This window comes from Hyalella azteca, unplaced genomic scaffold, assembly GCF_000764305.2.
Source record: "Hyalella azteca isolate HAZT.00-mixed unplaced genomic scaffold, Hazt_2.0.2 contig3349, whole genome shotgun sequence".
Lineage (NCBI taxonomy): Eukaryota > Metazoa > Arthropoda > Malacostraca > Amphipoda > Hyalellidae > Hyalella > Hyalella azteca.
In genome coordinates this window covers 105,783-121,419 of record NW_025933600.1, presented here as the reverse complement: position 1 = coordinate 121,419, position 15,637 = coordinate 105,783, and the positions used below count along the sequence as shown (strand labels likewise).

The 15,637-nt window shown below is 39.7% G+C and overlaps 1 protein-coding gene across 4 annotated transcripts in view; it reads left to right on the top strand.

Moving 5' to 3' along the window:
* LOC108667777 (leucine-rich repeat and calponin homology domain-containing protein) overlaps window positions 1-15,637 on the top strand; it is a 52,177-nt gene that overhangs the window by 12,906 nt on the left and 23,634 nt on the right. For all 4 annotated transcript variants that reach the window (XM_047879569.1, XM_018154845.2, XM_047879568.1 and 1 more), the window contains exons 2-8: window positions 9,487-9,631; window positions 10,484-10,722; window positions 11,418-11,554; window positions 12,475-12,692; window positions 14,188-14,287; window positions 14,600-14,719; window positions 15,256-15,344. In XM_047879569.1, the coding sequence (XP_047735525.1) occupies window positions 9,487-9,631; window positions 10,484-10,722; window positions 11,418-11,554; window positions 12,475-12,692; window positions 14,188-14,287; window positions 14,600-14,719; window positions 15,256-15,344 (1,048 nt within the window). The remainder of the gene's footprint in view (window positions 1-9,486; window positions 9,632-10,483; window positions 10,723-11,417; window positions 11,555-12,474; window positions 12,693-14,187; window positions 14,288-14,599; window positions 14,720-15,255; window positions 15,345-15,637) is intronic.

Here is a 15,637-nt window from a genome sequence, read left to right as displayed (position 1 = left end):
CTCACAAGCGTCATCTAGATCTTTAATCTGTGATCTCGTAACCTTGCGTTGGAAGGCGTTCAATTTTTATGACAAACTTTATGATGCATTGTTCATGGGTTCTGTTGCGTGTAAATCATTCATTATATTTCGGTTGCAACCACCGGGTTATAGGAAATGATGTGAAAGTTTGATAAACTCTCGTAAAAATTGTACTCCTTGAGAGAATCGTTCTTCTATAAGTTTCAACCGAAGTTATGTGTTGACTCCTTACTTTATTTCCAGTTGACTCTCCAGTCATCCGTTTGTCCTGTTGATAATTTTCGCTTCGTGCATTACTCAGCTTGGGTCAACGTGTGAGATAATTAGCATTGTTGTAGACATTACCGGACACAATTTTTTTATTATTCCCGAGTATTAATTGGTTATAAATCGATTAAATAAGGGGCAAGGTTATTTTTACGATAGCCATAATATTGATTGTTAACTACTTGAGAACGCATGAGACCACGTACTGTCCGCACCTCAAGAGCACAGTTTTCAAGGTTGGCGCAGGCACCACAAGGTGTGGCCGGTCAGGCGGTCCCGCGATCGTTATTTAGTGATGGAAGAAATTGTTCTCCCCTCAGCCGCTTTCCATGTCTTGTTTTCCTGCGAAACAGGGTCTTTGAGTGGCTTTATCATTAGCCAACAATCTATTATTAGATGTTAGATGTTAATTTTGTGTAGTGTATGCAGCAGTAACGATGCTAATGTGCTAGCGTACATATTTCCGAAGATATATTGTGGGGTAAATTTCCGTATTGAAAGTTTGATCGTCTCACTTTAAACTCGTTTGCATAATACAGATGAGTGAACGTTAGTAGGGAAGTATAATTTAGGTTTGATTAGTTTCAGATAGCTGAGAAAACCCGTTCATATATGATTCGTTTTGTTGGTGCAGGCTTAGTCGTAATACTACTTAACTTTATCTGTTGGTCCTATACGTATCGGATTTGAAATTTTGAATTCAGTCAACTGTGTAGAAGGAATCGATAGGAGGTAATATTGTTGTCAGTTCATATTCATATAGTGGAATAAAATTTATCTTTCTCAGCCTTGCTTGGTAAAATCTTTCTCGTCTCACCAGATTTTTCTTGAAAATACCTATTCCCAAGAAAAGCCAGCTTTTTGCACTAAACAGGGAATATCTTTTAAAAAGTCTGCGCATGATAAATAATTATAAATAATTGCACGTGAGCTGCCACGTGCTGGCGACGAGACGTGTGCGCGCAGTGTATTGATCTGACGTGCGCTGCGTGCAAGCGGCGGCTGTCTCGCCCCCTCTCCGCGCTTGCTGTCTCTGCTTTTACAGGGCACTGCCACAAGTCCTCTGGCTCTGTTATGTGTACCGTTTAAATAGCACTTATTCAACTTTATCTTCGTAAGAATTTACTTTAATTTGGGGTTAAATTCAGGATACTTACATTCACGTTTCCGGCCGAAGTGTAAAATTGAAGCACCTAAAATTGAAGTATGCATTATCAAGAGTTGTGCACAACAAATTAAATACTAAAATTAATAGAGTAGAAAAATATAGAAGCTATGGTACAACAAGAGTTGACACAGGAACTGGTAAGCAGGCGCGAGTTTTAAGACTTACGGTAGCCAAGTACTGGTACCGCGAGTTGAGATCTCAAGTAATTTAATGTAATCCCGACAAGAATTGCGGTCCGGTTTTGGATAGACGATCCAGCAATGCTTCTTAATCGTCCTTCTTCAAGAGGCCTGTTTGAGAATTTTTCCCAACGTTTGATTTGCGGCGAAATGTATAGAAATGCTTCAAAGGTTCATAAGAGGATTTGTTCTTGATTTGGAATAAGGAAGCCTCTTTTACTATCATGAGTCGGGATATTATAGTAGTATCGTAACTGATGACGATTCATTTCCAAATGGCTGATGGATTTTGAAATTCGCGAGATCTTATGGCGTATCAAATTTTTTAATAATGATCATAGAAGTTTCATATGTTTTGTCTTCACATCAGCCATACTACCTCTGACATGCTACGTTTTCTTTTCCCTATTCATAACTTATTTCGTTGATATTTCTATTTGAATGCTTTTAAAAAAGCTTTTGCCGTGTATAAGTATAACAAGTAAGCTATTCATTTTAAAAGTAAAATTTAGTATGTTTTCTTGCTGCTCTCATGGCTAGACAGACAAGATTCATGTGACAACCATTCAGTATCATTGGTGGGAACATATGAAATCCTGCATCTCATTTCTCGTCTAGGAGTTGAATGGATGAAATTCCTAATAGGTGCATCAATACTCTTATCAGTTGGTGCCTTATCTTTAAGCTACTATGAGTAGGCGTTATTCGTTTCGTACAGCTTTGTCTATTACAGCTTATCAATCCTCATTGGACTCTACTAAGCGATTTGACACGCCATTATTTATTGTTATTTTCAATTACAAAAGTTATTTATCTTATTAAGTGTCTTTTCTTTTTGTACAGAAATGTTTGTATGCAACGGCTTTGATTGTAAAAATTTAGCTGTGTTTTCAAAGTAAGGAAAGGTGAACATTGGCAAGTTGACGAGAAAAATCACGTATCGTTCTGTCTGTGGCATAAACTTGCCTCACTCTCTGTGTGGCGGTCATCCAATTACTGAGAATTCCCTTAAGGATCGTCGAGTATCTCACTCGTATCTCTAAGCACGAGTGTCTCACTCGTATCTCCGACTCGAGTATCTCACTCGTATCTCTAGCACGAGTGTCTCACTCGTATCTCCGACTCGAGTATCTCACTCGTATCTCTAGCACGAGTGTCTCACTCGTATCTCCGACGCGAGTGTCTCACTCGTATCTCTAGCACGAGTNAGCCATGCTACAGCTGGTGATGGCCTCAGCCATGCTACAGCTGGTGATGGCCTCAGCCATGCTACAGCTGGTGATGGCCTCAGCCATGCTACAGCTGGTGATGGCCTCAGCCATGCTACAGCTGGTGATGGCCTCAGCCATGCTACAGCTGGTGATGGCCTCAGCCATGCTACAGCTGGTGATGGCCTCAGCCATGCTACAGCTGGTGATGGCCTCAGCCATGCTACAGCTGGTGATGGCCTCAGCCATGCTACAGCTGGTGATGGCCTCAGCCATGCTACAGCTGGTGATGGCCTCAGCCATGCTACAGCTGGTGATGGCCTCAGCCATGCTACAGCTGGTGATGGCCTCAGCCATGCTACAGCTGGTGATGGCCTCAGCCATGCTACAGCTGGTGATGGCCTCAGCCATGCTACAGCTGGTGATGGCCTCAGCCATGCTACAGCTGGTGATGGCCTCAGCCATGCTACAGCTGGTGATGGCCTCAGCCATGCTACAGCTGGTGATGGCCTCAGCCATGCTACAGCTGGTGATGGCCTCAGCCATGCTACAGCTGGTGATGGCCTCAGCCATGCTACAGCTGGTGATGGCCTCAGCCATGCTACAGCTGGTGATGGCCTCAGCCATGCTACAGCTGGTGATGGCCTCAGCCATGCTACAGCTGGTTCAGATGGTGCAGACATCAGCTGATGCGCCGGCTCAGGTCCCTACTATTGATCGACCAGGAGGTCTGGTGGCTCTTCTGCCCTCGCATGTCCCTCCAGTTTTCCTCTCCACCAATTGTATACGGAAGAAAAACTCTACCCAAACTACCCGAATATATTCTGATAATTTACTCTTATTGTGCAAATAAACTCGAACAGTACAAATAAACTCGAATATTTAATGGACGAAAAATTATCCACACAGGCAGAAAAAGCCAATAAAATTGATGTATACGTAAATTTTAAGGTTTTATTCGTCTGCGTTGTATGTGATTTGTAATTTTCTATGGTATCGGGAAGTATTGCCGTGCATAAACTCGCCGCTTTGACCGAATGCGAGATCTGAGCTTCAATACAAGGCGCTGGCGGATGGTGCCAGTTTTAAAATTCATTGCAGTAACTCTAGGCAGTTTGGTACGTTGACTGTGTTACGGTATTTATATTTCCTATTTCAACAATATAAATTTTCTGGACCTAAATTTCAAAAATAAACTTTAGTCCTTAATTCGATTGGTTCTTTAAAATACTCTATTCCTTTAAGGTTGTTGTAGTGCACTTAGCGTTGTCTTTCTGCACTATTTGCCTTGTAGGGTTTTTTACGTAGCTTTTGCTGGCATGTAATTTTGATAGTAATTTTCATACTGGCGTTCGCACAGCAAAAAGACAACGAGCCAGATGGTCATGAAAGAATAACCTCTCTTTATTATTTGCTATTGTAAATCCCCAATCATTTATTAGCTTCTCTTCCTAATGTAAATTATACCTAATTTAATGCCTAATTACAACTTACATCCATATATTACTCTCGTTCAATGCGACTTTCGACACTATTGTTAAGAGGGAACATTTATTATGAATAACTACCTTAATGTTTTTGAATTCTCCCTGCTGGATTTTTTATGAAGGCATTTGTGTAGAGTTAGATTTGATGATAATAAGATACGAGAGTATGTATAAGCGCTCGAGTCGTACGTCGGTGTCCACTCACTCGCCCTGAGTGCGAGGACGGGTGTCCTAACTACCACGCTATCGTCCTATATTCGGTGCATGGCTTCATACCTTTAAACTTTTATGCTCCTCCGTCTAAAAATCGTTTTTCAATAACTTTTTTTCGTCCATACTATTTGCTTAAGTTAATCTGGTTATATAAATGTTATAATTTTAACCAGCTGCTGTCATCTGTGTTGAAATTATTTTAAGGAATCAATAAAGCTAGGGTGTGGGGGTAATTGTGAAGGTCGTCAATTTCGGTTTAATTTTGAATATTTTGTGAAACTATTTTGTGTTACTCAAAATGAAACCTGAGTAACCGCAGATAATCTAGTATGGTGAAAAGAGTGCTAGTAAATGCAGTTCATGATATGAATACGTTTAAGTAGCAATGGCACCAATAATTGTCTCACTGTAATACGTGTAGCGAATGGACGAGACACTGTCGCCTGCCCATCTGGCGCAGGCAATGCTGCTGCCTAAACTGCCGCCTGCAGCAGGCGCAGGCAGGCAATGCTGCTGCCTAAACTGCCGCCTGCAGCAGGCAATGCTGCTGCCTAAACTGCCGCCTGCAGCAGGCAATGCTGCTGCCTAAACTGCCGCCTGCAGCAGGCAATGCTGCTGCCTAAATTGCCGCCTCACCGACCCTGCCTTTCCTCTTTTCTTTTAATGCCAGAGGTCAGACGCACGAGGATGCGCGGGATCCTGCGAGCCTTTCTTAATGCCGGCACTTTCTTCTTCGTTTGTTATGTGCACATTGTATGAGACATCGCGCTCAGCTTTATAGGTAACATTTAGTCATGCTTTTTTCCTACTGCATTTAGAAAGGTTTTTTGCCAATGTGTAATGGTGTATATCTTGCATAAAACCACACAAGCGACCCACCCTTTAGATCATCGATTCCAACGTTAAAAGAAAAAATTATTCATAATATTTCTTACGACGAGCATACATGGGACTAGCTGGCTACAATTGAATTGTAGCGCGCCGAAGATTTCTTGCCACTCTTCAAGATATCAGGACGTGGCATTTAGTTGAATACATTTCGTAGACGCTCCTTCGAAATCTTTTTCTGTTTGAAATACGTGATTTCAAAAAATGCATACCGAACTGAAATAGAGAAATCATTTTATGAATTATGATGGTAATGAATCTCTGCGTATCGTCCTACATGAATAACTTTTGAATTTCGTTTGTTTCTTCGTTCCGATGTCTTTTGTTGCTGTTCGCGGTTGGTCCGACACGCGCCATGCCGGCGTTGAATCGAGCTATAGGAGCGTTCGACGGCTATGCCATTGTTAAATTAATGCCACAGTAATATGAAGGGAAAAGTTCCACGTTAAAGAACAATGTGTGATAGGTGGCAGCAGTTAAATCACTTAATTGTTGTTTTTTGTATTTCCGGATTCATTCACTTGAACAGTTTTTGTGGATTATCTGATCAGCCGAATTCTTGTTTAAATTCATTATAGTTATTTTTCGGTCGTATTGCAGTTTTGATATTTGAGTTTATTTGCCTTATTTGATATATTCATGACGTTGTAAAATATTTCATGAATGTTGAAGCTTAGAGTATTACAGAATTTTCGCGAATTTTACACTACGAATTTTTAATAAATGCGTTTATGTGTCTGAAGGCTTCTGATGTTTCTATGTACGCTTGAAACCATGATACATCAAAAAACACTTGACTCTGAGTAGTTGCCGAGTACCGTCTGCTACCGTGAATAGGTTTAGCCTCTGAAAGCACTTATCTTGAGTTGTAATATATCGGATTACCTATTCAAAACTGCTATAATGCTTGTTTCAAATGTAGTCACTACGTCGGTACGGGTTATTCTTAGGGGGAGAAAGCGGCGGTATAGTGCATGAAGTTGTGCCGGCCGTGGTTGGCTTGACGGACCTCTCAGGGAGAGTGGGTCAGGCAGTAACAGGTTTAGCTTTTAGCTTAGGCTGCAGATCCTTTTTGTGGTACCGTATATATGATAATTACACTGGACACTCGTTATTTTAGACCTATTCAGTGCCGCTCCCTACATTTTTTCAACTGAAGAAAAAATTGAAAAGCCCAAAGAAATGCCCTAAACAATCAAACAGCTTGATCAAGTATGATTGGATCGTGTAGAAACCCGTTTGACGGACGCCTGAAGCTAGGCTTAACGGTGATTGATGAAAAATTTGATAGATGAAATTGATTAGCTGAAAGATGCCCATATTTTTAAGAAGAAGGCCAAATCAATATTTGAAGCCATTGCTTGTCACCAAAATCGACACATCAGCTCGAAAAAAACGACCTTAGGCGAACTAACAAAAAAGTGGGAACTGATCCCATTTCTGACGAGAGAGGTTTTGATAAAAAGATTGAGAGTCTGAATGAGGTTGATTGAAGCGTGCGTCAATCGGTTGACTCAAACTTCTTGATCGTTTAGGCCTTAGGGGCTCCTTAAAAGCTGTCACTTTTTGCCCATGGAGATATTGGTACTATTCCGCGGCATGACTTCTTCCTACACTTTCCTTGGCCTAACGAACAATTTTTTTATTTGCTGTGTAGACATTCATGCGTATTACTGGCTGCTGACTCTTCCCTACTAGTAACTAGCTGTAACCTAACTACAGCTATACCGGTACGCAGTAACCTGACTATACCGGATCCTTTTTAGCGCAATCTCTTATTTATGAAAAAATATAACTCCGTACTCACTGCAGTGAGTGACAGAGAGCGCATTTTCTCGTCGAAGAAAACTTGAGGTCACGGACGGACGGACAGGCAGACAGATGGACATGGCGATTGGCGAGCACAATAGTGCATTTTTTCCATAAATGAGAAAGGCGCTATTGCGCTCGTCATGTCCGTCTGTCTGTCCGTGACTTCGTTTTTGTCGACGAGAAAATGCGCTCTCTGTCACTCACTGCAGTGAGTACCGAGTTATATTTTTTAACAAAATCTTATATTAAGCTTCGTTGGCTAAAATCAAAGTACAGTACTCATTCTGGTTTACGGATTTAACAATTTGGGAACGATTCCCACAATTTATTTTCAGAGAAAAGTGTCTTCGTAATCGTATAACACGTCAAGCGCAGTCGACCCTATCTACAAAATTTAAAAATTGTCGCGTTTGTTACCATTGAAAGTATAACTTCGAGCTGTTGTATACATGTTCACTGCTTAACCTTGGAACGTATGTTAGTCGAGGCATAGCGACATTTTTCCTTCCACGCCAGTTAATCTCCTTTACGTTTTTTGCAAAATGAAACCAGTGAAGGGTGTGAATTTCCAGCCATATGAAGAGCACCATTCCAGATAGCTTCTAACACACTTAGTTGTCAGTATCAACTTGGTTTACAAAGTTGTGAACGTAACGAGCCTAATGTGAATTGGAACTCCAATTCTTGTCTTTCGTGGAAATCAACGCAAATTTTCGTTGCTTGTCGTAACTTATAGCAATCACCGGAAGTTTGCTGTCTCGATGCATAGATAGTAAATTTCAGAGTCGTGGCAGTGTGTGTTATTAATGAAATATCAATTAATGATAATAATATGAAGCATTTTATTGATTTTTCATCCTTTCTTCAGAAACCTTGTGTTAATAGCTCAGAAATATGAAGAATAAAAATATTTATGAGTGAGGGCACTTGATCAAAATTGATGCAGCATTATAATAGGTTGTAATAGAATTCCTCCATTATAAATAAGTTACTAGAATTATTTTCCACCAATTATTAATTCGTTATTAAAAACTTGCATGGTGTGATCCAAAGATTATGCCGCCTGTTTGATATATGATAAATTTCTGTTTTTGGCTCTTTACGTTCTAATTGATTGCAGAGAAACACTAGTCAGGAGAGACAACTCAACGATTGCTGTTCCAGTTCTGACTTATTCAAATTCTATTTTTTTAATTAAATGAATAAATTTCATTTCATTAGGAAGAATGTAACTTCCACAAGGCACCGCTCCTTAAAATAGCGTTCATTTTTGGTCGCAACCGCCTAGTATAGGCTACCGCTTGCTATGCTTGCACTCCGAGCAGCGGACGGCATTTCCGGCCTGACGCACGCTGCTTATGCCGCGACCCAGCCTACTGCACTTCATTTATGGCCCTATTCTATTAAATGCAATCAATCATGAACGCAATAGACACTTCACTAACGATTTATCGTGCTCATTTGAGCAGGATTTTGTATGCATGGTTTAATGCGTAATATAAATGATTTATTTCGTCTGTAAAAATTGACGCTTCTCATTGAGATTTAATCTTCTGTACGATTTATCTCGGATCATTTTGGTAAAACCATCATTTAAGATTGATTTTATTCGAGATTGATTTCACTTGTAATATTAACCAGTGGTATTTTGTATCAAACTTTGAACACAACCGGCTGTGCGAGGTGATTTTGTTCGAGATTGATTTCACTTTTGATATTAACAAGTGGTATTTTATATTAGATTTTTCCCACAACCGACTGTGCGAGGTGATTTTGTTCGTGATTGATTTCAGTTTTAATATTAACGAATGGTATTTTGTATCAGACTTTTCCCACAACCGACTGTGCGAGGTGATTTTATTCGAGCATGATTTCACTTCTGATATTAACCAGTGGTATTTTGTATCAGATTTTTCCCACAACCGGCTGTGCGAGGTGATTTTGTTCGTGATTGATTTCAGTTCTAATATTAACGAATGATATTTTGTATCAGACTTTTCACACAACCGGCTGTGCGAGGTGATTTTGTTCGTGATTGATTTCAGTTGCGATTTTAACAAGTGGTATTTTGTATCAGTTTTCACACAACCGACTGTGCAAGGTGATTTTATTCGAGAATGATTTCAGTTCTAATATTAACAAATGATATTTTGTATCAGACTTTTCCCACAACCGACTGTGCTAGGTGATTTTATTCGAGAATGATTTCTCTTCAAATATTAACCAGTGGTATTTTGTATCAGACTTTTCCCACAACCGGCTGTGCGAGGTACCGTGCGAGGTGTGTTCCTACCACTGGCTGGAGAAGCTTCTCATCCACCACAACGCCATCAAGCAGCTGCCGGCCGCACTAGCCTCCCTCTCCCAGCTTACTCTACTCGACGTCAGGTACTTGACATATTATAACTTTTGTGTAAAATCCTTCATAGTACATTTATTGTGAACGAAGAGCGGCCCAATGGCGGCGGATTGAAATAATCCTACAAAGTATCATTTGGGGCTTTTTTTACTTTAGGAAGACAAAAGTCTTGTTTATTGGCATATAACTTTTGTGTAAATCCTTCATAGTGCATTTATTGTGAACGAACAGATTAGCGGTTAGTTTATTGTGAACGAACACCCATCAGCGGCTGGTTTTAAAGGATTCCTACAAAGTAGCATTTGGGGCTTTTTTACTTTTGAGAAGATAAATATCTCGTTTTTGTTTTCTTCAATCAGTTGATAATTATTAAACGAAGCCTTTGATTGACGAGTACGTACCTATCCCAATGTGCGAATGTAAAGCTAATTTTTTAGTTGGCAATTCGCTAAATTTATGTTTTATTTTAAAAAGCTTATAATTTTTTTCTGTGTTTGCTCCACGTACATTTAGCGGCCTGTCTTCCTCATTCTCCTATATGTTATCAGAAAAAATGAATATTGCTCATCCGTCTTCAAAAAAAGTTTCTTTCTGTTAATTTTTAGAAATTTTAATTTCAGCACGAACGCAAAACCATTGTCTAGCTAATTTTTAAATGTTATGGATCATTGTGATATCGAAATACGAGCTGCATTCGCGGACAATTCATGACTAGATGAATCATATGATACACGTAAATTCCTGAGTAAATTAAACAGGCATTCTTTTTACTCTGGTAGCAAATTTTCATTTTGAATCTAATGAATGCAGATCTCAAAATTATTTTTAGTGCATGTTTTTTCACTAATAACTAGTATTTGAAAAGAAATTCTTGTTTGCAGCCGCAACCAGCTTTCCGATATCCCGAGCTGCATCAACCAACTGAGCAATTTACGCATCCTGAACTTATCTGACAACCGTTTGACGAACCTGCCATCTAACCTTGGTTGTGGACTACCACATCTCACTCAGCTGGATGTCTCGCATAACCAGCTAACCGGCCTACCAGCGTCACTGGGTCATTTACACCACCTGCGCAGTCTGCTGCTCAGACGCAATAAACTTCAGACTTTACCTCCAGGTCAGTTCTGGAACTTCTCGTGTAACATTTATAATGGTTCTCAGTTTGAAAGGGCTTTAATTCTATGTTCATTTGTATAGCAGAATACATTTTACCCACACAAATATGATTGAATTAACCTGCGTAAAACGTAATCTTAACCTGCGTAATCAAATTAACCGTAATTAACCTGCGTAATCAAACGTAATCTTTCGTTTTTTATTATAACCTATTTAGATAATTATTAAGTACCTATCAAATCATAGCTTTCAACGAATAACAAACAATAAATAAAGCAAATTCACGGTCGCAACATAAGTCTGATTTGTCTGTATGAAATTTTGCTGCGATAACCGGGCCTTATTATAGAGGTTATCCTCTGTTATATCTGATCCACTGTCTTCACATACCCCGTGATAGTTGTTAGCCCTCTACCGCCGTATGTCACTCTCCGGGAACATAACTTTCAACTTAAATTATACGTAAACTATTGAGTGTAGCAACCTGAGGACGTTTGTAAGCAACAGAGAACATTTTAAAGTTGTCGTACATGGCGGCAACCATCAGTGCAAGTCATTTTGCACTCACTAGAACGTATCCTTTTTGGGAAGTAGGCGCGTGACAATATTGCTCCCGTTATTCATGTCACTTGGTAGAGGGTTAACGTGAAGTAGCTGCATACGGTGCCTCATAAGATGAAATTTCCCGGCTTGCAGAAGTGTGTTACCTGCGGCTGTCAGTGCTGGACCTGAGCAGCAACAACATCACGGCACTGCCCAGCGACCTCCGTTTTATGTTATCCCTTACAACCCTCCTCTTGTCCGACAACCCACTACTCTGCCCACCCACTCAGGTCAGTGACTTACCCACTACCCACTCATGTACTTTCCCACTCCGTTGCGTGGGAACTCATCAGGTGCGTACCCACTCATTGCTTTCCCGCTCAGCTGCGTAACTCCTACCACTCTAAATATTTATCTCTTAGGTTGGATTGTAATGAGAATTGTTGCAATTCCGGTACAGTCAATTCTGGTTAGTCGGTCCTGCCGCTGATGTGCACTAAATTTAAAATAACTAAAAGTTTTCCAGACCTGTCTTGGTCAATAAAGCATGTCGGTGTCATAAAGGTAGCCGGATATTATGGCTGAAATAATCGTATCCCGATGTGTTCCAGTTGATCAGAATCTATAGTCTGGAAAGCACAACCACAGTTTCTAAAACAGTCACGTTAATCAAGTACGGTTCATCAAGTAGGAATTTTTTCACATATAGGAATCGTTCCTCAAGTAAATAGAAATCTTTCTTTGCTATATTAAGAAGGAATCTGTGCACTGCATCGCAGTTGTGATGCCGTTGTGCAAGTAAGGTTCCTCGTGTAGGGATTTTTCCGCATATTGGAATCATTCCTCAAGTTAGAAATCTTTGTTGCTACAGTAAGTAGGAATCTGTGCACTGAGCCGCAGTTGTGATGCCGTTGTGCAATTGGGGTTCCTCGTGTAGGAATTTTTACACATGTAGGAATCATTCCTCAAGTAAATAGAAATCGTTGCTATAGTAAGTAGTAATCGATCTGTGCACAAGCAAGAGCTGAAGACCGCTGTGTATGATATGCTATTGTCTGCTAAGACGGTAATGAGTAGGAGTGACGATGATGTAGGGAAAGCCAATGTTACTTCACATATTATTGAATTGAATAATAATTGACTGATAATACTGACAATACAATTATTGAATTGAAAAATAATAGACTGATAATAATGGATCTGTACACAGGTATGCGCACGTGGTCGCGTGCACGTGTTCAAGTGGCTGGAGTTGTCGGCAGGCAAGGAGGGCAGGAGGACAGGTGTGCAGGAGTTGGAGCAGCGTAGGAACAGGAAACATCTGCAGCAACAGCAGCAACTTGCACTGCAACAGCAACAGCTTGTACAGCAGCAACAACTGCAGCTACAGCAGCAACATCTCCAGCAACTTCAGCATCCTGACATCAGGTTTATATTCTTCTCGTCTAAACAGTTGTCTTCATGATATATAATGTTACTTTCAGCTGTTCTTCATTACAACGTTTGTGCTTATTTTCATGTCCTACATTCTCTTAAAAATTAGAATACTAAAACATGGAATAGTGTGGAATTGAATAATAATGATTTTGAATAATATCAATCCATGACTACATATTGACATAAAACAATTTTATCTAAAATAGTGCCTAAATTCGAATCTTTTTATTTTTGACAAGGCGTTATCTCTTTCCAAAACGTTAAATTTGTAATTTTGCATTATGAAATTTCCTAAAAGAGTGCTGGATCTCAAGCATTGATAAAACATGCCGCTATAAAATTTATAAGGTTTCACTGTTGAATTTCCCTGCATTTTAAATTTTTTAAAGTCTTCTGTGAGGGATGCAATTTGTTCTATGCTTGACTGCTGAGTAGATTGCATCACTAACAATGAGTTATGTGTCTGGTTGAAGAGCTGAATAGTCTTATAAAGAGCAATTAAGTAGGGTAAAAGGCTTCAGCAGCAGGGTTGTTGAACTCGTTATAATTGTGTGTCTGCTTAATGTAATTAAATATAAAAAAATTTAATTTATATAATTAGATATTTTTGTGTATTTATGCATGGCTGTTGAACTCGTTACAATTGTGTGTCTGCTTAGTATAATCAAATATAATATAATATATATGATTGAATATAATCGGGAATTTAAAAGCAAAAACAATACCACAAAAATTCACCATATCTTTATAAGAGAAAACGTTTCGGAGTCAAGCTCCATCGTCAGTTCACAAAATTCAGATCTAGAAACACAAATACAATCAATTAGTAGAGTAAAAGGCACTGTTAGGTTTTTAAAACGGAGAATAAATAAATAAGACAGGAAATTAACGCTAGTAAACGGCCTATCTTTTTACTATTTCAAGAGGAACGGAGCTAAGAGCAGGAGGCATTGTAATGTAAAAAAGCATTGTAATGTGCAAGTAGGTTCCCCGTCCTATATTATAGGACGGGGAACCTACTTGCACATCCACCTCATTCTGCTGTAGGTGTTCATGCTGAGCAGTGCAACACCTCCGTATCCGATAATGATTTTAAAATTCTAGCTTCCGCATCCGGTATTACTGATCTACGCATTTTAGAATCTCTATATATCTTCAAGCAGAAGGCTGGTCTAAATGCCGCTTTTAGCTCCGTTCCTCTTGAAATAGTAAATAGATAGGCCGTTTACTAGCTTTAATTTCATGTCTTATTTATTTATTCTCCGTTTTAAGACCTAACAGTGCCTTTTACTCTACTAATTGATTGTATTTGTGTTTCTAGAACTGAATTTTGTGAACTGACGATGGAGCTGGACTCCGAAACGTTTCCTCTTATAAAGATATGGTGAATTTTTGTGGTATTGTTTTTGCTTTTAAATTCCTGGTTAACTTGCGATTTAAGCAAACAAGTGATTTTAATATGAATATAATCGTGTATGCTTGGCAGCCGAGTGCTGAGTGAAGCGAGTGCAGGACAGCGCACCACCGTTGACAGCGGCTACAGCGACACCTGCGACTTCAACAGGTGGCCCTGCAACTCGCACGAGGTATGTCCAATTGTTGTTGTCACAATAATTGTTACGATAATTAAAGGCCTTATTGCCATGATAGCACTTTAATCCACTAATTTTTATAAATAAACTTAAACTGTCGTCTATGATACATAATTGAGGATGAAGTTACTATATATGTATATGATATATAATTAAGAAAGAAGTTACTATATATATGAAGGGAGAAATTACTATATATGATATATAATTGAGGAAAAAGTTACTATGTATATAATATATAATCAAGGAAGAAGATACCCTACTAGTTCATGGCATAGTTAACTGGATGGTTTGCACTATGTTCAGGTGGACGATGAGGCTGGACTGCACGACCGCCTCGGTCGCCTCAGCCTCTCCGGCAGCTCTACGCCCAGCACCCTCAGCCCCACTGATGCCGGCCTCAGCCTCGAGGATGAGGTCCATAAGGTCAGCCTCACTGATGCCGGCCTCTTCTCTTAGCAAGAAGATTATTATTTCTATAACTTGTTAAACATTTCGAATGTTTCCTGTGAAAATTTGCTTATTTACTTGCAATTCTCTTTTTGAATCTTGATTTTGCTTCCAAAAAGTGGTATATTTTTCATGCTATTTAATGAGATCATCTTACGTGTTGGCATTATTATTCTGTTACGTATTATTTTCTCTTGTCATTTACTCTGATACCAGTCATTTGGAATCTGATTGCTTATTGAACCCTGTTCTGATGGCAAGACTTGTCCGTCATCATGTCATTACTTGGGGCAAATTTTAAGTACGGATATCTCAACAACTCAAAATTGTAATTAATACTTGTTATCAATAATTGCGGTTGCCGTGTTGCAGATGATTCAGTAAAATATTTGGTTCGTATGTTCAGAGGGCGCGATCCATCGTGGCCTGGGACTGCTACGTCCGAAACAAAATACTAAGGATGCAACTAATTATATCTTATGTTTGTCGCTTAATGCTCATTCCTGACACAGGCGATGCAGCAGCGCATGGAGTTCGACCTGCTGTACTGTGGGGGCGAAGCTCCCCTCCCGCCGCCCCATGATAACACCACAGCCTCCAGGTGCGGTGCTCCCTTGACACTTTCCATTGTTTTGTTCACTTGTTTATACGTTAGGATGCTGGGCCAATACTTTCAAAAAAGTTAAGAGATCGTAAGTTCCTCAGCCAATCATTGACGGCCTTTCAAGCAAAATCCACTAATCATAGACAAGAAAATAGAGCGTAAGTACTTACGTTCACTTAGCGAGTTTTGAAAGTATGGCCCCTGTTTTGTTATCCTAAATCCTCTACGGTTACTTGGTATTGAATCTTCAGAGTAGCCTGTTTAGCAGGTGCAAGGGATGCCTGTTTGAT